The sequence below is a fragment of the Ostrinia furnacalis genome, unplaced genomic scaffold (genome assembly GCF_004193835.3).
Source record: "Ostrinia furnacalis isolate ACB-3 unplaced genomic scaffold, ASM419383v2 OfSCF2409, whole genome shotgun sequence".
In the NCBI taxonomy this organism is placed as follows: domain Eukaryota; kingdom Metazoa; phylum Arthropoda; class Insecta; order Lepidoptera; family Crambidae; genus Ostrinia; species Ostrinia furnacalis.
The window spans coordinates 1,044,585-1,071,903 of NW_021132648.1; the positions used below are offsets into that span (position 1 = coordinate 1,044,585).

At 39.8% G+C, this 27,319-nt stretch overlaps 2 protein-coding genes across 2 annotated transcripts; one reads left to right on the top strand and one right to left on the bottom strand.

Annotated features, from left to right (window-relative positions):
- The first annotated feature begins 383 nt into the window (after positions 1 to 383).
- LOC114355448 (NADH-ubiquinone oxidoreductase 75 kDa subunit, mitochondrial-like) lies at positions 384 to 20,068 on the top strand. Its single transcript, XM_028308289.1, has 8 exons — positions 384 to 396; positions 4,645 to 4,782; positions 5,532 to 5,683; positions 8,436 to 8,642; positions 11,587 to 11,761; positions 12,456 to 12,618; positions 15,715 to 15,862; positions 18,875 to 20,068. Exons 1-8 carry the CDS (start codon positions 384 to 386, stop codon positions 19,019 to 19,021), a joined length of 1,143 nt encoding a protein of 380 aa, XP_028164090.1. The 3' UTR covers positions 19,022 to 20,068.
- LOC114355449 (golgin subfamily A member 4-like) lies at positions 19,725 to 23,204 on the bottom strand. The gene is made up of 9 exons (XM_028308290.1): positions 23,038 to 23,204; positions 22,728 to 22,894; positions 22,412 to 22,609; positions 22,087 to 22,198; positions 21,609 to 21,776; positions 21,406 to 21,533; positions 21,096 to 21,320; positions 20,407 to 20,638; positions 19,725 to 20,194 (listed from the first exon to the last, which is right to left on the bottom strand). Exons 1-9 carry the CDS (start codon positions 23,197 to 23,199, stop codon positions 20,138 to 20,140), a joined length of 1,449 nt encoding a protein of 482 aa, XP_028164091.1. The 5' UTR covers positions 23,200 to 23,204; the 3' UTR covers positions 19,725 to 20,137.
- Positions 23,205 to 27,319: the final 4,115 nt, after the last annotated feature.

Below are 27,319 nucleotides of genomic sequence, written 5' to 3' on the forward strand. Positions count from 1 at the left end.
TTAAATTATGTATTTAATTTAGTAACTGTGCGATATGATCACCTCTCGTTGCTCGTATTATTTCAATATGAACTTACATTGTGGGATTTAACTGACATAAGTATGTCATTAAAAAGTTTTTATTTTTTTTCGTGATGATGGTGCTGAAATGTGATTACAGGAACTCCGCAATAAAACGACACAACCCCATCGAGTTTGGGTTCGTTTGATTCGTATTGACGAGTTATTCAATCCTATTTGGTAACCAGAGTCTGATGATGGAGCTGGAATGTGGGCATGGCCATAGGAACTCCGCAGTAAAACGACACAACCCCTTCAAGTTTGGGTTCGTTTGATTCGTATTGACGAGTTCTTCAATCCTATTTGGTAACCAGGGTCTCATGATGGTGCTGGAAGGTGGGCTTGGGCATAGGAACTCCGCAGTAAAACGACACAACCCCATCGAGTTTGGGTTCGTTTGATTCGTATTGACGAGTTCTTCAATCCTATTTGGTAACCAGGGTCTGATGATGGAGCTGGAAGGTGATTACAGGAACTCCGCAGTAAAACGACACAATCCCATCGAATTTGGGCTCGTTTGATTCGTATTGACGAGTTCTTCAATCCTATTTGGTAACCAGGGTCTGATGATGGAGCTGGAAGGTGGGCATGGGCATAGCAACTCTGCAGTAAAACGACACAACCCCATCGAGTTTGGGTTCGTTTGATTCGTATTGACGAGTTCTTCAATCCTATTTGGTAACCAGGGTCTGATGATGGAGCTGGAAGGTGGGCATGGGCATAGCAACTCTGCAGTAAAACGACACAACCCCATTGAGTTTGGGCTCTTTTGATTCGTGTTGATGAGAAATTCAATGCTATTTGGTAACCAGGGTCTGATGATGGTGCTGGAAGGTGGGCATGGGCATAGGAACTCCGCAGTAAAACGACACAACCCCATTGAGTTTGGGCTCTTTTGATTCATATTGACGGATACTTTAATCATATATGGTAGGGTCTGATGATGGAGCTGGAAGGTGGGCATGGGCATAGCTAGGAACTCCGCAGTACAACGATACAACCCCATTGAGTTTGGGCTCTTTTGATTCATATTGACGAGTTCTTCAATCCTATTCGGTAACCAGGGTCTCATGGTGGTGCTGGAAGGTGGGCATGGGCATAGGAACTCCGCAGTAAAACGACACAACCCCATCGAGTTTGGGCTCGTTTGATTCGTATTGACGAGTTCTTAAATCCTATTTGGTAACCAGGGTCTCATGATAGTGCTGGAATGTGGGCATGGCCATAGGAACTCCGCAGTAAAACGAGACAACCCCATCGAGTTTGGGCTCGTTTGATTCGTATTGACGAGTTCTTCAATCCTATTTGGTAACCAGGGTCTGATGATGGAGCTGGAAGGTGATTACAGGAACTCCGCAATAAAACGATACAACCTCATCGAGTTTGGGTTCGTTTGATTCGTATTGACGAGTTATTCAATCCTATTTGGGAAATACAGAGGCCTGAAATACAGGGTGGCCCTAGTTTAGGCTCCAGATCGCACACTCAGAACAACAATTGTTATCTTCCAATTTTTTTTTAATGTACTAGAACAGTCTTTCCCAAAGTAGGCGATAACGCCCCCTTGTGGGTGCTGCAGGATTAAAGGGGGGCGGTAAGAGACCCAGAAAAAAAATCGGGACGTTGTGTAGAGGCTTGGGAGGCGTCATCTACTAGAAGGACTCTTAGACATCGACTGAGCTCGACTCTTGACTACAAAAATGGGGGGCGCTAAAAAATAATTTATTCTCAAAGTGGGCAGTAGACTAAATAAGTTTGGGAACCACTGTACTAAAATGAGAATCTGATAAAATAAATAAAAAAAAATATTATTTATTTTATTATTTGGTAACCAGGGTCTGATGATGGAGCTGGAAGGTGGCCAAAGGAACTCCGCAATAACACTATACATCCCCACCGAGTTTGGGCTCCTTTGATTCGTATTATTGACTAAAGTGTGTTCTATCTATCTATCTTGGACCATGAGATAGCTGGTGCTGGTCTGGCATGGTCCTTGGTGCTGCGCTGCGCGACGTCAAAAACTAAGCATCATCATAATATGAGTAGGTAATATCTATTTCTTTTGTAAGGCATGTTTATTAAAAGCTACAGAAGCGTTTGCAACGTTAATGGACACGCTGTATTGTGTTTTAATACGATTCAGCATGATCGTATATCGTATGCATGCGGACGGATTGCCGAAGCGCATGATATTATTCCCGACACGGATTACATTTAATAAGAGTACTAGTTTCCCGGGAATAAGGTCTAATTTTAAATTATATTTCAGGAGATCTGTTTATAGTTGCAATTGGTGTTTGCAATAACCTTGGCGCCAATTCAAGGAACGCTTGTAAAACATGCAAAGGTGTGTGTATATTTTGTCTTTGAATACTTTAGTCGATTTTTTTATTTATGAGGACAAGCCATCAAGACAAACACGTACCTACTTATACAAGAAAATTAATTATTATAACAATAAGTACTAAATAGATCTAATTGTCTTAATTAGAGGTGATTTTGCGATAAAAGAGAAACTGAAACTGCAAGAAAACTTGCAAAAATTTTAACTACTAGTTGGATCGGAAATTGACACGACTGGAATAGAACCAGGGGACTTACTATTCTGTGCTTTTACGTTCAAGCAAGGTCGTCCAACGTCGTATTGACATATAGGTATCCGAGACGATGCGAAAATAAAAACCAGTATTTTATGAACGAAACGTATTTTTCTTTTTAACGATGTTTTGGGTTAGCTGCCAAGAATGTAAAAAGAAGTCAATGTTTTGAGTTGATACCAGTTTCTTTATAAGTTGTTTATTTGTTTTTTAGTTAATTTAGTGCCTATAAAACATTTTTTAATATTACAAATTGGCACTTCAATGTTATTAACTTAAAACAGTTTGCAAATCATTTCAAACAATTGATAAGAATTGTTATGAATTCATTCTTAGTAAGCATTCTACTAAAGTTTGAGAAAAATATTTAAATATCACCTATTTACAGTTACAAGTAACTTACAACTACTTACTTTTTTAAAATATTTTATAGCATAGAAAAGCACAGTTGATTTAATCACGTACAAGTCTTACAACATGTTCTAACTATCCTCTACCAGTTAAATTATAAAATTAAATAATTTAGGCATAAGATCTGTGAATAATTACCACAGATAACATTTTTGTTTGTTACTTAGTTTTGTACTTCTCTGACCTAAGACTTCATAAGTACCAAAGCAAAATCAAATTCTATCACCTTAAGTTTGCCAAGTAATAATATTAAATAAATTGTTAATCCAATTCAATAATTATGAATTTGACTCAGAATGCACACAACTTGAGTTCATGAATTCCACATTTACCTATGTTTTACAAATAACTGATTGGATTTGAATTTTTTCAAGTAGTTGGTAGTAGTAGTCAAATCTTTGTAAAAATAATTTGTATTACCTAAGTAACTAAAGATAAAGAAAATATCTAAATTATTTTATTTACAATTCAAAGAATTTTATACTAAATTTACAAACCTAATAATAAAAAATATTACTTATGTGTTAGTGCACATAATCAATTTTTATATTAATAAAATATGAATCTAATGTTCAAAGATTATTGGATGATCAAACGAACTTACCAAGTGAAGTTCGATCTAAATTATCCTGTTTTCGCCGAAGAGATTTAAGTTACCGTGTAGTACCCCTGTACGACAAGCCAATCCGCACACAATATTCAGCGCAGTAGTAGTAAAAAACAAAAGAGCGGGCAACCCCACCCCTACCACGCTGTGGGCTCGGTGTCCGAGCGGTCTCATTATATTTAGAGAAGAGATGACATTGACGTTTACCTCCAGGGAAGAAGATATAGAAATCTTCGGGTTGGGAGGGACCTTAAATCTCTTCGGCGAAAACAGGATAATTTAGATCGAACTTCACTTGGTAAGTTCGTTTGATCATTCAATATGTTTCTGCAATTTTAGTATGATATTTTTATTTATTAATAAACAAAGAGACTGAACAAAATTGATGCGTACCTATACTGATTAATGTTATTAACCACATGCAAAGCTTCGTGAATTGCAACAACTATAATTAAATTTATTATCCAAGCTCTAAATAATCGCTACTAAGAGTAACTTATCATAAAAAAAAATTCCAATCGCTCGACGTAATCTTGAAATACTTAAGCCGGCGCAGAACTTCCAGAAGGTCGGGCGACGCCACGGCCACTTTGAACCGTGTTTACTTCTGCAGTTATATTTTATATTTATTCGATTCTAGAATATATTCCCAAAAAGTCTGAAAGGTGTTTTAATTTGTATCACTTGGATATGATTTCTATTAGAAAGTGTTGTGAGTGTGACGCTTGAAGGGAAGGAAGTCAACCTAACCTAACCAACTGCGTATTTCTATACTGTGTAGCTGGAAATTGTGGCGGGAGCTCTTTGACGCGCTGTTTTCGGTGAAGAATTGCGCGCGCAGATTTTGACAGCGCGAAATACCTACTTTAGAAGAAATACCAAGCCTTAAGGACGCGGGCGTTTCTAGTGGCTCGGTCCGCCTGTATCGACAGTTTTATAGCGTCGGAAGGTTCTCAATAACACTCGTAGCTCGTTCGTCGCTGGTGGCGCTCAAAGACCTAGTGAACCGGCTGGGTTCGGAGCAGGCCTGCACCGAACATTACTTCCCCATGCAGGGCGCCGGCACTGACCTCCGTTCCTCCTACCTGCTGAATACTAAGATTGCTAGTGAGTTATTTTTTGTTATAAATGAGACAGCGTTTTGTTGGAGGTAACAATTTTATGCTGTCTCCCGAAGCATCAATTTATACTTAATACTTTATTGCTTCGTAGAATATTATGGAGTTATAAAAACATATTCAGATATTTTCTTAATTTTTTGGAGGAGGACGCAAATTATGTTCTTCTGATCGGCACACTCGTGCACTTCAAGGCGCTGGATCTTGACTCTTAATAAAACTTAATTTTATTCATTTTAGCGCTGATTTTAACATTGTCGGATAACTTTTAACTGAAGGATAAACTTGTCATTTTGACATATTTCCCATACTAAAACTGTCAATGTGCCAAACTTATTCTTCAGTTAAAAGTTATCCGACGATGGTAAAATCAGCCCTTAAGGTTCGGCCAAACCAACGCGATCACACGCGATCAGCCAGCGTGCAGCGATGGCGACCAGACTAAAATGCATTGATCGGCATCGCTGCACGCCGGCTGATCGCGTGTGATCGCGTTGGTTTGGCCGAACCTTTAGTGATAAAAAAACATTCTGTCAGAGAATAACGATAGAATATTTTTCTTATTTTTTGCCTAAGCTAGGACAAAGATTACATGCTCCTGATGCATTTTTTTTACTTAAAATAAAAACATAATTTTAATTATCATTGTGATTACAAAAGTATTTTTTCATTCTTCCAGAGAATATGATGTATGTATTTTAACATTTTTTTACCATTTATTTAATTTTTTTCGCCCAGACGTTGAGGACGCGGACTACGTGCTTCTGATCGGCACGAACGTGCGCTTCGAGGCTCCGCTGCTCAACGCGCGTATCCGCAAGGCATTCATCCACAAGGAGGCCGATGTGGCGCTCATTGGCCCACAGGTCGACCTCACTTACGACTACACGGTAATACTTTTTAACAATATTATAGTCTATCCAATATATAGATGACCCACGCTGAACTGTCCCACCAAACTCAATGACAGGGGGGCGCTACCATCGTTCAACTATTTGGTTTCCAACATGGCAAAAATCTGCACCAGCGATCCGGTAGTGACGGTGGCGCCCCACTGTCAATGTCATCGACAGGACAGTCCAGTATTTTGGAACTATAGCTTGATTAGAATGACGGCTGTCAAACGAATGTGACTAGTGATGGGTATGTTTCGTACAGTTCACATAGATGTATCGATAAGTTTTCGAAAAAATGATATAAAAAAATGCACCCAATTTTTCTTCATATCTTTATTCATAAAAATGACAATTATGATTTAAATTTAAAGACAGTAAAATTTAAAATTCATGTCAAGGGTGTACAACCTAAGTCGTAGTCATTATCATCAGTGTTCTTCAGTGGTTTTTTCCTCTCGCTAGAGGGCGGTGGGCATCTCTTCTAGAGCAACGGTGCTATGAATACCCAAAAAATTACCGGTGATTGATTTCCGATGTTTGATTATTTAAGAATGAAATGTTTTTTGGTTTTTAATAGTGAACATTTAGAAAAACGTATAACTTGACTTAAATATGTTAAAAAATTAGTTAGAAAAAAATTTGTTAAATATGTTAAAAAAGTAGTTTTAATATAATATGACATTTGTCGATATGTCCCAACACTAACCTTTTTTGTAACTCGAGATAACCTTGTAGAGACGTCGTTAATACTCTAGCTTGATTTTTATAATTTCGAATTACTACTTATTGGTGTAATTTAACGCTGCATTTACACGAAATTATCATTTTTATTGGAAGCACTGTCGTCGAAAATATTGTTTGTAGGTCAGACGTGAATTATTTCTTGTCCGCCAATATTTAGCTCTCATTGATCGCTACTACAAAGTTATGTCGTTACTTTTGATGGCAGCTGTCATTCTAATCAAGCTATATTGGATAGACTATAGTGACTAGCTTTTGAAATTTAGTGTCCCAGATCGGCATAAATTATAGCCTATATGTTAATCTGGGTTACAAACAATAATACTGTAATGTTTCAACAAAATCCGTTCAGTAGTTTTTGCGTGAAAGAGTAACAAACATCCAGACATCTAGACATCCAGACATCCAAACTTTCGCATTTATAATATTAGTAGGATTTGTGTAATAAAAATTGATACTCGTGATTGAGCCTCACTTAACGCACTGATCCGCCTGAACTAGTGGGTATGCTAGTTTCCTAAAAAAATTTTTTAGTCCGTCATGTTTAATATCAAAAAATATTGGACACATATATTTTTATTTGTCAATCTAACAAATAATTACATAGTTATGGTGCGTTGAAGTTCCGCACGACGTCACAACGTGCGGCACTTTTATGCAAGCATTGACGTCACGCCTCTTCTTATGAACTTTGGCGCGCTTTATCTCTTTAAATATTCATTAGTTTGAAAAAGTGAAAAATACGAGTAGAGTATTTTTTGATAAGTTAACTGACGGACTAATTAAAACTCTTGCTTTTTGACCCAGGAAACATCCCTATTTAATGTATTTCTCGACGAAAAAAATAATTTAAGTTTTATTAGCATCATGTAAGCTCTGCGCTACGTCCGATCTGTTAAAAATTAAAATACAGATCTAGAAAACTACTACAGAAATCGATCGATGGATATCATATCTAGTGCGTGCAGAACCATACGAATACTACTTTGGAATGTATCATCACGGGTTCGGCTCTTACGTACGTAAGATAACCACGTAATGATGAGTGTTATGCCACGGTAATACTATCTATACAGTATTCCAACTCGGCCATATTTTTTAAATAAATGTCAACAGCCGCGCGGTACGTCACCGTATGACAACATGCGATAGGGCTGTCCACCTGCAGACCCTATTTTCATTACATCTGCCTACTTAAAATTTCTATATAGTTTTGTATTTTGTGATTGTATTTTTTTTATTTTATTTTGACAAACACAATACTATGTGAATGGAATAGGATAAAAATGCATGTTATTTTGTGATTAGTAGATTTAATTAAAAAAATATATTTGTGTTAAGAATTAGGAACAAATCTTATAAATTTGCGACCGTAAAATGTATGTGCCTCATGACTGAGCGTACAAAATGCTTGATTATTGTACAGGGTGTTAGGTAAATGGGTTTATAAGCGGACACTAGCCCATGTTAACATTTTAATTTTCACACAAATCTGATTTTATAAATTTAATTTGTATGAAAATTTGAAAAAAAAAAATGATATCACTAACTTCACCATACCATTACATGCTTAACATGGGCTAGTGTCGGCTTATAAACCCATTTACCTAACACCTTGTATAAATAGGTACTTGTAATTATTTTTATATAAAAAAAGGACTTACTGTTTAAAAAACAACACATCGTCCGTTTATTACTGTGGCACATTCGCGACACCCCCGACTTTTGCATGTCGAGCGCATACCGAGATTTGAATTTCGAAGGAAATCTCGCGTTTCGTCCGTTTATATGAAGTTACAATACTGTATGATAGTTTTACCGTGGTTATGCATATTTCGGATAGTTGGCGTCGAGTTTCATTTCGTTTTTACTACGCCGTACAACGTTATGACACGTTATATTGACTTGTTTTACATACATGAAAACCTTAATTCGAGTGTAATGAATGTTATATTTAAATCATTGATTGGAAACGTTACGCTCAATGGTTTCTACTTCATTCCAGTACGTCGGCGACTCGGCGTCCATAGTCAAGGAGCTAGCCACCGGCACGTCTTCGCACGAGGTCCTCAAGCGCCTGCAGCAGGCCAAGCGTCCCGTGGTGATCCTGGGCGCCGACCAGCTGGCTGGAGACGAGGGAGCGGCGCTGCTGGCGCACACGCAGGAACTCGCGCTCCGGCTGCAGGACCAGCTGCAGGATAAGGACTGGAAGGTATGTGGATAGACCAGGTCGGGATCAATAGACAAAACATCGAGGCAAAGATTAAAAAAAATATTGAGCTAGCTCCTGGGCTATACCATTTAGGACAAACATTTAAAAATGTTAAGCTAGCTCCTGGACTATAAACATTAAAAAATGTAAAGCTAGCTCCTGGACTATAAATACTAAAAACATGTTAAGTTAGCTCCTGGACTATAATCATAGACTTGGGAGTACAAGAATGTACAGTAATTGCTTGCGCCCTTTGCGGCTGTGGACAAGCTGCAGTATAAAGACTGGAAGGTACGTAGATAGGCTAGGTCTGGATCTATAGACAAACCATCGGGGCACGTCTTCGCACGAGGTCACCATGAGGTTCTCTAACGCCTGGAGCAGGCCAAGCGTCCCGTGGTGATCCTGGGCGCCGACCAGCTGGCTGGAGACGAGGGAGCCGCGCTGCTGGCGCACACGCAGGAACTGGCGCTCCGGCTGCAGGACCAGCTGCAGGACAAGGACTGGAAGGTACGTGGCAGGCTGGGTCTGAAGCTGAACCAATGAAAAAATTGAAAAATGTTGAGCTAGCCCCTGGCCTATACCATTTAGAACAAAAAAATGTTAAGCTAGCTCCTGGCCTATACCATTTAGAACAAAAAAATTTTAGGCTAGCTCCTGGACTATAAACATTAAAAAAAGGTTAAGTTAGCTCCTGGACTATATCATACACTTGGGGGTACAAGATCGAAAAAAAGGTTGCAGTAGTGTACTTGCGCTCATACATACGGCGGCGTGCTGCTGGCACTGTGGTTGCAGGACCAACTGCAGGATAAGGACTGGAAGGTATGTGGATAGACCAGGTCGGGATCAAAAGACAAAACATCGGGGCAAAGATTAAAAAAAATATTGAGCTAGCCCCTGGCCTATATCATTTAGCACAAACATTAAAAAATTTAAAGCTAGCTCCTGGAGTATAAATATTAAAAAATGTTAAGTTAGCTCCTGGACTATAAACATTGAAAATATGTTAAGTTAGCTCCTGGACTGTATCATAGACTTGGGAGTACAAGAATGTACAGTAATGTACTACTTGCGCCCTTTGCGGCTGTGGACAAGCTGCAGTATAAAGACTGGAAGGTACATGGAGAGGATAGGTCTGGATCTATAGACAAACCATCGGGGCACGTCTTCGCACGAGGTTACCATGAGGTTCTCTAACGCCTGGAGCAGGCCAAGCGTCCCGTGGTGATCCTGGGCGCCGACCAGCTGGCCGGGGACGAGGGAGCCGCGCTGCTGGCGCACACGCAGGAACTCGCGCTCCGGCTGCAGGACCAGCTGCAGGACAAGGACTGGAAGGTACGTGGACAGGCTGGGTCTGAAGCTAACCAATGAAAAAATTGAAAAATGTTGAGCTAGCCCCTGGCCTATACCATTTAGAACAAAAAAAATGTTAAGCTAGCTCCTCGACTATAAACATTAAAAATATGTTAAGTTAGCTCCTGGACTATATCATAGACTTGGGAGTACAGTAATGTACTACTTGAGCCCTTTGCGGCTGTGGACAAGCTGCAGTATAAGGAATGGAAGGTACATGGAGAGGATAGGTCTGGATCTATAGACAAACCATCGGGGCACGTCTTCGCACGATTTTACCATGAGGTTCTCTAACGCCTGGAGCAGGCCAAGCGTCCCGTGGTGATCCTGGGCGCCGACCAGCTGGCTGGGGACGAGGGAGCCGCGCTGCTGGCGCACACGCAGGAACTCGCGCTCCGGCTGCAGGAACAGCTGCAGGACAAGGACTGGAAGGTACGTGGACAGGCTGGGTCTGAAGCTGAACCAATGAAAAAATTGAAAAATGTTGAGCTAGCTCCTGGACTATAACATTTTGAACAAAAATGTTAAGTTAGCTCCTGGACTATAAACATAAAAAATAAGCACAAAAAAATTGAAAAATGTTGAGCTAGCTCCTGGAGTATAAACATTAAAAAATGTAAAGCTAGCTCCTGGACTATGAATACTAAAAACATGTTAAGTTAGCTCCTGGACTATATCATAGACTTGGGAGTACAGGAATGTACAGTAATGTACTACTTGCGCCCTTTGCGGCTGTGGACAAGCTGCAGTATAAGGACTGGAAGGTACATGGAGAGGCTAGGTCTGGATCTATAGACAAACCATCGGGGCACGTCTTCGCACGAGGTTACCATGAGGTTCTCTAACGCCTGGAGCAGGCCAAGCGTCCCGTGGTGATCCTGGGCGCCGACCAGCTGGCTGGGGACGAGGGAGCGGCGCTGCTGGCGCACACGCAGGAACTCGCGCTCCGGCTGCAGGACCAGCTGCAGGACAAGGACTGGAAGGTACGTGGACAGGCTGGGTCTGAAGCTGAACCAATGAAAAAATTGAAAAATGTTGAGCTAGCCCCTGGCCTATACCATTTAGAACAAAAAATGTTAAGCTAGCCCCTGGCCTATACCATTTAGAATAAAAAAAAAATGTTAAGCTAGCTCCTGGACTATAAACATTAAAAAATGTTAAGTTAGCTCCTGGACTATATCATATACTTGGGGGTACAAGATCGAAAAAAAGGTTGCAGTAGTGTACTTGCGCCCATACATACGGCGCCATGCTGCTGGCCCATCGGCTGCAGGATAAGGACTGGAAGGTATGTAGACAGGCTGGGTCTAAAGCTGGACCAATAGTAACCTTCGGGGAAAAAATTAAAAAAGATGATTAGCTAGCTCCTGGCCTATACTGTAAACTTTAAGGCAAAAGTTTTAAAAATGTTAAGCTAGCTCCTGGCCTGTATCTAAACTTCGAGGTAAAGAGTTAAAAGTATGATAACGCGCTCTTGGCCTAAGGACAGAGCCCTGACCAGAAGTCAGGAGTTGAATAGCGATCACGATCTGCCTCAAATGTAACGTTACACACAGATCCTCGACCATAAATACTGCTTTGTTTGTAGGTTCTGAACGTCCTCCAACGCACGGCTTCTCAAGTAGCCGCCTTGGACATCGGCTACAAACCAGGCGTAGGCGCGGCGCTGGCGGCCGGGCCCAAGGTCGTGTACTTGCTGGGCGCAGACAGCGGCGCCGTCACCAGGGAGGCCTTGCCCGAGGACGTCACCGTCATCTACCAGGGTGAGTGACGTCATCACGCACACAGTGGCTACAGGCTGGGCGAATACGAATGCGAATGTCACAAAATTTCATCCCTATTTTGTGCTCTGTACCAATCGCAATTTTATTGATATAGTCTGGTCTGCGAGCACGTAAAATTTTGTCCAATGACCCCAAGCTACCCATCCTTATCGCTCGCGCGTAATTATATTGCTATCGCGACTGTGCGACGGGCGCCCACAGTGAGTGTGCGAGCGCGACAGCAACATAATTAAACGCGAGTGATAAGGATGGGTAGCTTGGGGTCATCGGACAAAATTCTACGTGCTCACAGACCGGGCTTTAGACAGATAGGTCATTAGGTACATTCAAGTTCGATTTGCGTGTTGTTTTTACCCTATTTGATTTTTTTTGTTGAAAATTATAGTGGTTTAAAATTTTTACATGTATGTATATTTTGGGGTTGAATAAAGAAGCTTTCATTCAAGATATACGTGGAGCTTGTAGTCAGTAAGATTCCAGTGCCCGTTTTTCACCATCAATCCCTAATTTTTAAGTCGCCCCTATGTAAACAAAATTCCTGTTATTTGTTACTATAGGGGTCACTTAAAAATTAGGGATTGATGGTGAAAACAGGCACAGGTCACTGCCGAACACTTTTATGTGCAACCTACTCGCACTTGGCCAGTTTTCAATTTGCCTGTTCCTTCGCCAGGCCACCACGGCGACGCGGGCGCGTCAATAGCTGATATCGTGCTGCCGGGCGCGGCCTACACCGAGAAGCGCGCCACCTACGTCAACGCAGAGGGCCGCGCACAGCAGGCGCTTGTGTGTGTGACCCCGCCAGGCAAGGCGCGCGAGGACTGGAAGATTATACGGTATGTCGTCGGAATAAGGCTTAGTTTGCTATGACAGTGCCGTCGTAAAGGCCTATTCAAACCTGAGCGATATTCGCTGCCGCTGTGGGTAGAGGTACATAGGTAAAGCCTGGCCCGTGAGCACGTAGAATTTTGTCCAATGACCCCAAGCTACCCATCCTTATCGCTCGCGCGTAACTATGTTGATGTCGCGCTCGCACACTCACTGCGGGCGCGCGTCGTACAGTCGCGACAGCAATATAATTACGCGCGAGTGATTATGATGGGTAGCTTGGGGTCATTGGACAAAATTCTACGTGCTCACGGACCAGGCTTTAGACGGTAGCGAATACCGCTTAGGTCTGAACAGTATTATTACCGCATACCCACTGGGTTTTCTCTGCTGCAGACGGTAGCGAATACCGCTTAGGTCTGAATAGGCCTTAATAAGTGCTAGTTTGCAACAATCATTAGGGCTGTCAGCTGCACGAGACGTCGTTAATCGTAATGATTATAAATAATGCACCGTGCTGCCTTGTCATAAAGGCTCAAAAGACAAATTTAATAAACGCCAAGGGCCGCGCGCAGCAGGCGCTCGTGTGCGTCACCCCGCCCGGCAAGGCGCGCGAGGACTGGAAGATTATACGGTATGTGGTCGGAATAAGGGCTATTTTGCTTTGTACTTAGTGCTAAAGTCTGTTCGCCGAGAGTTGATAAATATTATGAAATGTCTTGCTATAGCGACTGTCGCTTAATTATCGCATTCTGTATGGCGGGCGTCGTTTGTCACAACGCGCACTGAGTACCATGGTACGAGCCACGCAGCTGTCGTCAAGCGCCCCGGCCGGCGGGCGGCGGCGGCCACAGCGTGACCACTTTTAGTAGATTTCTACTTTTTTGGTAGATTTGAGGCAAAGAGAACGATGATTTAGTAGTGCGAAATCGTTTAGTAGATTTTGGTAGATAATTGGTATTTTTAGAACATTCTTATAAATGGTAGTCCAAAATTAAATTGTAACCGAGCCGAGAATCCAGGCCAAATAATCTACCAACTTTTTCATTATATCGACAAAAATAATTAGCGGGCCGCAATTTATAATGAGTTTAGAACCTCTGATATTTAATTTTTTTTTATCAACTCTCGGCGAACAGACTTTAGTTTGCAACAAACATTAGGGCTGTCAGCTGTACGAGACGTGTCGTTAATCGTAATGATATGAACCGTGCTGCCTGGTCATAAAGGCTCAAAAGAAAAATTGAATAAACGCCGAGGGCCGCGCGCAGCAGGCGCTCGTCTGCGTCACGCCGCCCGGCAAGGCGCGCGAGGACTGGAAGATTATACGGTAGGTGGTTGGAATAAGGGTTAGTTTGCTTTGTGCTTAGTGCTAGTTTCCAACAAAAATGTGCGCTGTCAGTTGTGCGAAACGTGTCGTTTCACAGTGATGAATAATAATGCACCGTGCTGCCTTGGTATAAGGTCGAAAACCAAAGAAATGTGATGAAAGTGGAAGGCCGCAGAGCGGGCGCCCGGCAAGGCGTGCGAGGACTGGAAGATTATACGGTATGTGCTTGGAATAAGGGTTAGTTTGCTATGACAGTGCCGTTGTCATAAGTGTTATTTTGCAACAAAAATGTGAACTGTCGGTTGTACGAGACGTGTGCTGTTTTCATTGTAATGAACTGTGCTGCCTTGCTTGTGTGCGTTACGCTGGCCGCCAGGCAAAGCGCGCGAGGACTGGAAGATTATACGGTATGTGCTTGGAATAAGGCTTAGTTTGCTATGACAGTGCCGTCGTAAAGGCCTATTCAAACCTGAGCTATATTCGCTGCCGCTGTGGGTAGAGGTACATAGGTAAAGCCTGGTCCGTGAGCACGTAGAACTTTGTCCAATGACCCCAAGCTACCTATCCTTATCGCTCGCGCGTAACTATGTTGGTGTCGCGCTCGCACACTCACTGCGGGCGCGCGTCGTACAGTCGCGACAGCAATATAATTACGCGCGAGTGATAAGCGATGGGTAGCTTGGGGTCATTGGACAAAATTCTACGTGCTCACGGACCAGGCTTTAGACGGTAGCGAATACCGCTTAGGTCTGAACAGTATTATTACCGCATACCCACTGGGTTTTCTCTGCCGCAGACGGTAGCGAATACCGCTTAGGTCTGAATAGGCCTTAATAAGTGCTAGTTTGCAACAAACATTAGGGCTGTCAGCTGTACGAAACGTGTCATTAATTGTAATGATTTGAATGATGAACCGTGTTGCCTTGTCATAAAGGCTCAAAAGACAAATTTAATAAACGCCAAGGGCCGCGCCCGGCAAGGCGCGCGAGGACTGGAAGATTATACGGTATGTAGTTGGAATAAGGGCTAGTTTGCTTTGTACTTAGTGCAACAAAAATGTGCGAGACGTGTCGTTTCATCGTAATGAATAATAATGCACCGTGCTGCCTTAGTATAAGGTCGAAAATCAAAGATAAATGTGATAAAAGCGGAGGGCGCGAGAAATGGAAGATCATACGGTATGTAGTTGGAATAAGGACTAGTTTGCTTTGTACTTAGTGCTTGTTTGTAACAAAACGTGTGTTGTACGGGATACATTGTATACAAGATTGAAAGATCACACGGTCTTTGCTAGTTTGCTACAAAGATGTGTGCAGCAAGCGCTCCTTGTGTGGGTCAAGCTGCCCGGCAAGGCGTGCGACGACTAAAAGATCATCCAGTATGCCGTTGTAATAAAAGCTATATTGCAATGAATACTTCGTCATCATAAGTGTTAGTTTGCAACGAAGATGTGCACAGTAGGCGTTCATGTGTGTGAGTCCTGGTGACCTGGCAAAGCGTGCGAACATTAGAAGACATTCGGTATGCTACCGTGATAAGTGCTAGTTTTGCAACAAAAAGTTCATTTTTGTTGCCGTCGGCTTTACGAGACGAGATCCTAGACCCCTATCTCTTGATTATCATAAATTAAGGCTGAGTTGCACCATTTAACTTTAACTTTGACAAACGTCAAAAAACTGTCAAACTCCATACAAAAAGCACTAGTTATTGTCATTGTAAAGGTTAAAATAAGGTGGTGCAACTCAGCCTAATTGTCACATTTGTTTGTCCCCAGAGCTCTATCCGAAGTGGTTGGTGCTGGTCTACCTTACGACACGCTGGACGAGGTGCGCGACCGCCTGAGCCAGGTCAGCCCGGCGCTCGTAGCCTACGGCGACGTGCAGCCCAACAACTACTTCGCACAGGCGCGGGCTCTCGCACAGGTACATAAATTTTCTTTATTAAGCTAAAGCCCGGTCTGTGAGCACGAAGAATTTTGTCCAATGACCCCAAGCTACCCATCCTTATCGCTCGCGCGTAATTATATTGCTGTCGCGACTGTGCGACGCGCGCCCGCAGTGAGTGTGCGAGCGCGACAGCGAATAATTACGCGCGAGCGATAAGGATGAGTGCTTGGAGCTTGGGGTCATTGGACAAAATTCTATGTGCTCACAGACCAAACTATAGTCGTTTTGAACCAAAAGACGTCCACTGCAGGACAAAGGATTTGCACGTCATGGTCATGCGCTGCCTGCGTCCAGATGCTTCTTGCGACCTTCACTAGATGTCCAACAAGTGAAAGGACTGCCTTTTACAGTATCGGAAACTATTTTGCCGTTTGTCGTCAACGAAGATCGAACTAGCATTCGGACTCGAGTCTTGAATTGGTAGTCCAATGTTAACTACTTTGGACTGCCAATCACTACGGAATATGCACGATTATAAAATCAAAATCAAAATTATCTTTATTTGTGTAGACTAATTAAATTAGTATTTACAAATCGACGAATGCTCAAAGAGCCTATACATGTCTCATTCTTTTTTTGCCCTTCCAGAATATTATTACTAATTTATACAGAATCTGTGCATGCTTTTGTAAAGTTTTAATATTGTTTCGTAATACGGGCCTTAGTATTGATGTTGTCAATCAATGCTTTTTGATTCCTAAGCCTAAAGTACAATATTAAAATTTCAATTCATATGTAACTCATAAAAATGTCGCGTTGATATGGAGACCAGTGTTTGTTTCTCTATTTTACTTGCAATATTCATGTAGTTAAAAGGTAGGTATATTGTCGGACAACACTATCACTGATAACACTGCACAACAGCATTTCTGATGATTGGGTTATGTTACATGATATTAGTCCAATTTTTAATGACGATTTCAAATCTGTGATTGAAATGTCTGTATAAGCTCTGGTTAAAAAAATATGACAATTGGGTCTTTTTGAAATAAAACACCCTTTTTTTAGAGATGATCCTATTTTATGAAGTTGTTAAGTTGAAAAAACTTTCTTTTATTTGACTTCCTTGCTGAAGCTGAAGGCAGACAGCTCTTCTGAATGCTTCAACAGCAGTCAGCCATCATGTGTGCATTCCAGTGGCCCTGATAGCGTCCCTCTATCGTACGAAGGCCCTGGTGGATTTGCTCGCCATGTTCTTCACTTAGATTCTTAAGAGTTGTGATAAAATTGTTCAGGTGATTGCGAAGAGAGTGTAGTTTGATGTTTCTATTACATCCAACCAAAAAAACATGTTTGTAAGTGACTCATACGTTGTTCGATGTGTAAGAATAGTATGATTTTTTCGGATTTTCCAAAAAAAAAAAATTAAAGTGCCAAAATAACTCATTCCATGTCTTTACTGAAGACTTGAAGATCCTAGATCTCTGAAAAGATCGTTTAAACCATCTTGGCTACATGGTTTTGAAATTTTCGGGTCACATTCAAAGTCTCTACCACACTGCCAGTTTTCGCCTCAAAAATACTCAAAATCCTCCTGTGAAGTATCAGCATGAGGTCCAGGTGACTTCTTAGGGTTGAAAAGACGTCTACATGCCAAACGTATGCAAGGAATTACCATTTAGTTCAATTTTTTTTTGGTTAATACCATTTCTGTTCAAAAATAAAAATAACAGTCGTCGCTATGGTTCAAGGGTTCCATTCAGATCATAGTGGTTTCGTACCTAAATCTACACATATTCTTATTTGTTCACAAACGTAAAAACTCAACGCATCTTTTCCACGCCTTTTGCGGAATTCAAAGCTTATCTTTCATTTCCACTGGGTCCCCAAACTAATTTTTGTAAGCCAATTTTACGAACTTTGTCACATTTAAACGGATTTTTTAAACATATCCTCTCCGCAAATGAAACAAAATTGATTTAGATCATCCACACAAACACTTCTTAATGCTACCATATTAAATTATACAAAGAAAACATAGTATTTTTTGAACTGTCGGCGAATTAAGACTGAAATTTAGCAATTTTTGAGTGGAAGCTATAACACATAAACAAGAGCTGCTACGAAAAAATGGACGGCAGATTCAGCGACGTCAAATTAGTAAACATCATGTAATGAAAGTCAATCATCAGCCAAAAGTTGCAATTTTGTTGTGCAGTGTAATCAAGAGACTAACGAAACAAAAACTAACACGGTCCACGCAATCGATGCGTGGGAGGTGTACACATAAAAAACAATTAAAAAACGAAAAAAGTCCCGGTTCTGATGGTATCAGTAATGAAGCTTAAAAAATTGGAGCACATTAAAAAGGCTTTATCTATACTTATAATAAATCTGTAGAGAGGTCAATTCTGTACATTAAATATATCTTCAAAATAACTATCAGGGGGTGATTAGTGATCGATACTGATGCCAAAAATGCAATCAGAAAAATTTTTGTCTGTCTGTCTGTCTGTCTGTCTGTCCGTCTGTATGTTCCTTATAGAAACAAAAACTACTCGACGGATTTTAACGAAACTTGGTACAATTATTCTTCATACTCCTGGGCAGGTTATAGAATACTTAGGAGTTCCCACGGGAACGGGAGTTAGCGGAAAAATCCTTTTGTATGAAAAATCTAAACCGCTTAAGTTAGACGCTTGAAATTTGGCATGCAGGTATCTTAGTAAACTTAAAGCTTAGTTACAACAGGATATTGCAAAATACCAACGGTAACGGGAGTTAGCGGGAAAAAACATTTGTATGAAAAAATCTAAACCGCTTAAATTAGACACTTGAAATTTGGCATGCAGATATCTTAGTAAACTTAAAGCTTAGTTACAACAGGATATTGCAAAATTCCCACGGGAACGGGAGTTAGCGGGAAAAAACATTTGTATGAAAAAATCTAAGCCGCGTAAGATAAATGAAGAGGGTAAACGGGATCCACGCGTACGAAGTCGCGGGCGGCCGCTAGTTATTAATATATTATTTTATATATTGTCACAGAGCCTCCAGAAGCCCGTGTCCGGCAAGCTGACTGTCCAGCTGAAGGAGTTAGAAGACTTCTTCATGACGGACGCCATCAGCCGCGCCTCGCCCACTATGGCCAAGTGCGTGGCCGCCGTACGCAAGCAGAAGACCTCGCCCTACTAAGCGGATAGTTGGGGACCACGCCTACTCATTCGTATGACCGGGATCGTAAATTCACAATACTGTAATGCTGGTGGATTTTTTTAAGAAGACAGATTGTAGTCGTTGGCACGTTAGCGAAATGGACTAGCCTCGATTGGTTATGAACTTTATATTAAAAATCGTAAAGTTCAAAATCCGTTGGGAGGGTATTTATTTTTGTGCTGGTTTGAGAAACGAGTTAAATTCAGTTGTTTGCTACTGTTGCAACTGGTATACGAGATTTCAGTGTTGCTCTCAGTTTGCATGATGTCACAGATGCGTGACGATGTGCATAGTCTAAACTTTTTCTTATTCTCTGCATTATGACCAGTGAAAGTCACAAAAGCGTTTCATAATTTGTTAAAGAACATTGCGATTATATCACCGCTTGCGTAAATTAGATGCCTTCAAATCTCGGTCAGTGACGGTAAATTGATTCAATAACAGTTGGCATGGTCCCCGTAGGTTGCACGTCACCAGCAACGGTGCTTGATGTTATGTTGAATTGGGTACACGAATGCTGTAGCAGCAATAATGTATTTAACTCAATATAATAATACTGTAATGCAAAAAATCTACCTAAAAGTTACAGTATTCGTGTCTCCAAATTCTAAAAGATTATCTTAAGTAATTCCTGGTTACTTTTGTTTGAGTGCCATCAAATACTTATATTTTATTCGAAAAATGCTTACGTAATTTATTCCACAACACTGTATTTTGTGGCACTCAAACAACTGTGGGCATTTTTAGGTAATTATTAAAATTCTATTACGCCTTTCTGCAATCATTTTTACGAAGAAAATACTACAGAAATGCACTTCGTACAGTCTTTTGGATGACATCTGACTGTACTGTACATTGTGATCAAGTATTTATTTTGTTATTTAATAATAAGCGTAATGTTGCAAACTTTCCGATATTAAATTAATCAAATGATGATAATAATAATGTAGAAATGGGACGCAGCCGGAACGTAAGAGAAAGGAATTTTGGTTGTAAGGACAAAGTTTTGTATATAGTAAACGTTTGTAGTATACAAATAAATGTAGTATAATGATTGTCGAAATACTTGTTTTATTTTCTCATTTGGTAAAAATATCAGTAATTTGGGACTGGCAATGTAGTGGCATCCAAACCATTCTTCTTCCTGTATTCCTGAAATGTAATGTATGAGGGATAAAAGTCTGTATGGAGAACCTATCATAACTGATGTTAGCCTATGAATTCTTTGCTTTTGAAGATTGTTGGACTTTCGTGCGGAAAAGACTGAGACAGACCGGAATATTGCGACCATGGCGTAATGCACTACGGTTATACAAGCTAATAACGCATGTTTATGGACTCTGTAGCAATATGGAACAACTTACGTCGACGACTTTCCTTGCGAAGTGCTTGTACTGCACGTCTTCCAGGACTTTGCTAGCTTGCTGTGCGAACTGCGCGTGAGTGGCCGCCAGCCCGCTCCACGGAGGAGGCGCCCTTTTGCGCGCTTCGTATTGCTTGCGCAGCTTCTTAGCGGGCGCTAAGAAGTTTAATGGCTGCTTATCTGGTAAATAAGTAGTAATATGTAGTAAATAAGTAATACTCGAAACCAAATCTCTTTAGGGACACATTGGCTAAATCTTGGTTCGACGGTTCATCAGCTGTTTAATGTAGGTGTAGATCTTAACTCTCTCATGTACCTAAGCGTATCCAAAACATGTAAATGGTGTATAGTTTCTTAAGCAATGGTTTTTATATTGTTTCACTGTAGGTAGGTATGTATTCCGAACAAAATACAAAAAAAAAATATAACTTTTAATACTAGTACATAGTATGGGAGATTGCAGGTAAGGTTTTTGAGATAGAGTTTTTGTTGAGTTGGTACAAGACGGTTCTGAAAGAACATGGGGCTCATTCGTTTGTAGCCTGAATCCTCTGGCCCTAGATAGATGTCACCTCTTAAGGCGGATTCGCCATAGTAAATACAGTATATTTACCGCGGGTAATGTTCTGATCCGAAAAACTACCAATTCACTTTGATCCCAGCTACTGACTTCCACCATCGCACCGTCACATCTCTCTTTGATACTTACCTGCTATGGCACTACTCGTGTTCTTCATGCGGCTGTAATTCGACTTGGGTAGAATGCTCTGTCTATGTCCGCAATTAAACTTCTTTGTGTAAAGTCTTGATTGTTCCATCTTCTCCAATTCCTTTTTATTGTGCTCAGATATCAAGTGACGTTTTTCCTTTTCTAAGTTCTTCATCAATATCGCTTGATGGTCATCTTTTGATGTCCTGGTTCAGAAGTTTCATCATAAGTAAACATACTTGTTAAAAATAAATTTTGAAACACTTGTGAACTTGTATGACTTTACATTACCTCACTTCTAATTTCTTTATTCCTGCTTCGACAAATTCATTATAGCGTGCTTGATCTGTTTCTTGTACCTTCTTAACAATTTCGTAATTTCGTTTGTATTGTTCTGTGTTATTTCTGTCATGATGCATCTGTTGTAAAACTACAATTTTAAATATATAATTCATTTCATCTCATAATTTATTGATGATTTTAATTTTACTTACGTCTTTCATCACTTGCCGAATTTTACAATTTCTCTTATCAAGTTCTTTGCGCTGTTCGTTAGCTATTTCCTCTGCTATCTTTTCTCTCGCTAACTTGCGTTGTCTTGCAATTTCCTGTTCTTTTTCGTAGAGTTCAACATCTTTTCTCAATTGCTTTTCATATTCTTTCTAGAAAATTATAATTTATAACAATATTCTTAAGAAATTTTACCTACATTGTATCAGGGATTTTGGTTCCCCATCTCCAAGCAAGCTCTGGATTGGAACCCCCAAGGAAAACGCAAACGTGGTCGCCCCAAGCAAACTTGGCGGCGCACTGTAGCAGACGAAGAAAATCGGCAAGACTTGGAGTAACGCTCAAGACCGAACGCGATGGAAGACTGATCTAGGAATATAGGACCCTAACTCAAGTAAGTCAAGGGATTTTGGTTCTTCTTCTATTTTTTGTGCGTATTTATTTTATATTCACAAGTCTTACTTCCTGACGTGATTCGAGGTCCAACAGTTCTTGCATGAGTCGTGCGTTTTCACGTTCAAGCACTTCCTGTTTTTTCTTTTTTTCAATTCCTTTACTCAATTTCATCTCGTAACTGAAACATTTAATTTTATTTATATCTTTTTTATGTAAATTTATATTATTCACAATAAAATATTCATAATGGTTTGCCCAACTTTATGTGTATTTATGGAAACTTAATTGGTTTATGTGTTTTTTTACTGCACCTAAGTAAGTTAAAATATATTGTAACTGTATGTTTCCCAAAAATAACCCCTAAAGCAAAAATTACGAAGCAAGCACTAACATGGATTTATTTATTTTGGATATATCTATCTCCTCGTTCCTTTTCTTCTGTTTATCTTCTTTTTCATGTCCTAAATCGAAACGGTTTTCTAATTTAGAAAACGCTTCTTTTTCATGCTCTTCCCTTTGCTGTTTTAATTCTTTTTGTAACTCAATTTGACGATCTCTTTCTTCCAAAGTTTTTGACTCAAGAAATGCACTGAAAATCAGTAAGATTTTTTAGACATGGGATACGAAACGAATGTAAATAAAACGTTAGCGAAACAGGTAACAACAAAATGGCAAATGTAGGAAAAAAAAATTTTAAGATTTTAAACCTTAACAACTGCTTTCCATAACAACTGTCCTCAAAAATAAGTTGCTTGGCGTTTTTTAAAGCTTCTTTAGTTCCTTCTTTCTTCTTTTCGTGGAGAAAAGCCTTCACCAAAGCTATTTCTTCTTTGTGGTGCTTTTCCTTGTCTTTCTTAACTTGCTCTACATGTCCCTGAAATAAAAAATATTTTATGCCGACGATATCAAACGAGATTTACTTCACGGTTATATGAAAGAGGATTATGTGCCCCATAAAGTACGTACCTAATTAGAATAATAATAATTTAACTTAATAATAATAGTCATATGGCTAACCTGTACTGTGTCTGGCCACGTTTTAATCCAGGCTTGTGAAATATCTACTAGCTTTTTGAAATACGCCTCTCGTTGTTCGGACAGTTTAATTGAGTCGTCCTTTTTACGATGCAGCCTGTCCCATTCGCTTTTATGAAGCACAATATATGATTTTCGTCTCATTTTATGTCCCGTTTAATGATATTTAGGATTGTACAAATGTTTAAATAAATCTATGGAGCTATGCATGTTAGTTACGTCACGATTAGCGATTAGACGTCTTTTCAAAGAAGACATGACGTCTTTTTGGTTTTAGGGGCCTCTTGATCCGCAAGTGCTAGGTTCAGTCCCCAGGTGGGTCACACTCAATAAAGTCTGACACGAGCTGTGACTTTAGACTTCCTTACAGTATAGCTTATGTACCCACTAATAACATTACACGTCCAAATAATGTTATTGTTCAGTAAAAGTTGTGTTTATTAGTGCTTGAAACCCACAGTTATAATATAGGTACATCATACATAGTTACCATAGAATTGAAGTTATTCCAACTTTGTTGGCTTGAAGCTCTAAATGAAGTTGCCGTTTGAAATGTCTCGTTTCTTTAGACTTTTGCCATTCGTTTTAATAGCGAAGTGTTCCTTTAATCTCAAGTCCCAGGAGAAACTAATGATTGCTTATTAGCGTCGCTTCCGTTTATTAACGAAGCAGTGTCAGTAAGTGGACGTTATTTCGGGAGGAAATGCAGCAATTAGAGGAATAAGCTTCGCAGCCGCTGGGAAATTGGGCGAAGCGTGGATGCAGACGTTTTCAGGCGTTGTGTTTTACTCGGTACTTACTTAGTGTTTTACTGTCGCATAGATTTATACCTTGCGATAATCAGTCTCATTTTTGCCGATAGGTGCCGATAGCTTATATTTATTTGACTTATCTATACAGCTCTAATACAATAGAATGCAAGTTTTTCCGACCCGTACAACTTGAAAATCATTCCTCAGACACTTTTTAGTGGTTTTAAAGAAAATAATAATGTACTTATAAGTTATAGATAACCACTTAAAATCTTTGAAAAACTTAAAATGTAGAATAAAAAATTAATATTTTAGAGGAGTTTATACCAAAAGTTTACATACTTTTTACTGTTGTTAAGTGTTATTATTTCAGTTAACAATCACATGGATCAACTGAACCTACCAAGCTGCTGCTGAAAATTTAATGAGCTACGCAATTTGGTCTTATTGATTCCATCACTCTCGATAAAATGCGAGGAATATGTATCGGTACAAAATTACAATGCAATTTGTCTTTCTGAACATGGCGGCGCGGCTTCGTGAGGTTCCATCTGTCAATGTCGCCGCAGCTTTGTTTGTTGTATATTTTTGCATAAAAATAAGTGGAAAACGCCGCGGAAAATATTAAGCGGCGCGAAGGAAATGCTTTACATGGCGATCGTACAAAGTTGCTTAATGGATAGGAAACGATGATGTATGAGATGTGTGTGGTATTTGCTTTTGGTTGAGATTTATGATATTAATTGCAAGTAAAAAGAGGCTCTATTTATAGATTAAAAATACATACTGTTAAGTTCACGTCACTTCATCTGATTCATAATCACGATTATTAGCTGATAGTCTCGCTGTTACGGTGGTGACACTACCAAATACAAATAGTATGCTTTAGCCTCTACCATTTACTACGTGGCAAACGAACTCAGCAATGTTTCAATATTCTAATTGCTTTGAACTCTGCAAACTAATATTTTATTTATTAAATAAAAGACAAAGTTCCTTATTTAAAAGTATAGTGCTGTACCCTTTTATAAATCTGTTTTCATAGGCGCGGCAATTTTTGCGCGGTCACGTGCTGAATTCCGTAGAGAGCTTTTAACGCGATAACGATTCACAAAAATATCGTTTATGGAAAAGCTAATAGGTTATGGAAAAGCATTCACACCACTAACATAGGGCACCAGTCAGTGACATTATACTTCTTAGTACAAACTATTACTAGTCCATAAAAATCCAGATACATTTTCAGTGTCCTTTCGCTGTTTTCTTCTCACTATAGGATAAAGCAAATAAATTATGAAAATCCCCCTGAAAAAATACCTATATGGCGGTAGTTTCAGATTTTCAAACGAGATTTCTAACCGCCGCAGCCTACCTAGGCAGGTAACTAGCTCTCTCGAGTGTATCGGAACTATTTCAATCGGAAAGGGATCCACCTTCATTTATAACTCCACTTGCGGCATGTAAATTTATTCATGAAAATGTATTGCTATGCATTGATATATGTATGGCGATCCGCGCCGGTGAGGAAACTAAAACTAGGTGTTCGTATCATTTTAAATCGGTTTGGCTATCGGGATATGTGTGGTTGATAAAGCGATTGAACAAAATCGCGTATTGACAGAAAAAATTGGGCATAAGAAAATAAGAAATGCTACAAAGTTTTACAATAACTTTTTACATTACTTACACTTAACCGACGGAATAATTGGGAGTTATGGTCATGAAAGTAAAGTAAGTAGGTACCTATTCCTTTTAGGACGTATTTTTCACTTACGTTAGACATAAATCTTCAAATATTTTTTAGCTAAAAAACTTTGTTTTGTTCCCATAAAGTTAATATTAATATTCCTTCCGCTAGGTATATTAACTTTATGTTTGGTCCCCAATTTGGCGAAAACTTATTCTGAAACACACGTTGTTGCAGAAGTGCGGAGCTTAGTTATATTAAATTATTTATACCTGCTCTCTATTAACCTGTAATAAATCCTGAAAGCTCGATCTACATATATTCTGCAAAGTCGACTGTTTTACTACCGATAGCCCGTGAGAGAACTAGCTATCTCCTTATGTACTTTAGTCGACTTTTTATTAGATAGTTGCAGAGGATAGAGTCGCCATTTGCATCTTGTTCTCGGCCCTTCATCGCCTCGGAGCGTGTCTCGGATTATCCGCCCTCGACTCGAGTGGCTGCGCTGGTGACGGCGTACAGCGTCCCACGGTCCACTCGACTTCAGGTAGCTGTGCGCCATGTGCTCTGGATTACTAATCTGGCGTTGTATGTGGTCAATAACATCAATTTGAAAGGGAATAAGCTAAGATAAAAACAAAATAATTTGTTAATCAGAACAAATTCATTGGGTATACCATCTTTTAAGTTGGACTGGTTTTGTTTTCATCTGACTCTATATTATTGTAGGGATTTCAGTGCTTACATAAGTCCTTTGTTGTTTATTAGTTGGTATAACTTTATCTTAGAGTAGGCGCACACCGTTGATTTTTCGTCGGCCGATAGTTTAGTCGGGCAGTTGATCAAATCCCACCACCACCCATGGCCATACCAACCTCGCGGTTATTGTGGCCGAATCTTGAGAGATGCGCGCGGAATTGCGGCTGCCTAGGGCAGATTGCACCCCACCGCGCGGCGTCTTTCCGTTCTATACATGGCCAGAACGCACCCATAGGAAACTGCTCGTGTATATTTTGGAGTGTCTCTTTGTAAGTCGGTCACTACAAACTATACACGAATTTTGCGTACTGATCGTGTATAGTTTGTGTCGTGGATGGATTCCGTCTTCGCTCCAAACTATACTACACCACTTACAGTTGACTAGAGTGTGTTTAGTTTATTTGATTTAATAAAATATGGAATTATATTTAAAATTATTACATTTATTAGATATTATGCTCGTGCTTTGTCCTCGAGATTAGAAATAAGAACTACCTATGTAGATCACGTACGGTGATGCCATTTTTAAATTCATTAATTTTTACATAAAATATTATTATTTTACTGAATCTAACTACATATTATTATAATAAATCTAGATTTATAACACTAATGTAAGTGGTTTCTGAAATTAAATTGATTAGGTAGATTTCAAATTAAATAACAATTATTTATTAGTGAGAGTGAATGAAGAAAGTTAAACGTGCATTATTAACTAAAATTGTCGACCGTTCGGTGTAGTGGTTCGAAACGGATAACTGTTCCGGAGGTAGCGGGTTCGATTCCCGCACAGTACAAACATTAATTTGTGTGCATGAACATATTTTGATATTTGTTTGTATTGGACTGGGTGTCTTCTATGTATAATAAGTATGTATTTACAAAAAAAGTATTTAAGTATGTTTATATCCGTTATCTAGTACCCATAGTACAAGCTNTGATATTTGTTTGTATTGGACTGGGTGTCTTCTATGTATAATAAGTATGTATTTACAAAAAAAGTATTTAAGTATGTTTATATCCGTTATCTAGTGCCCATAGTACAAGCTTTGCTTAGTTTGGGACT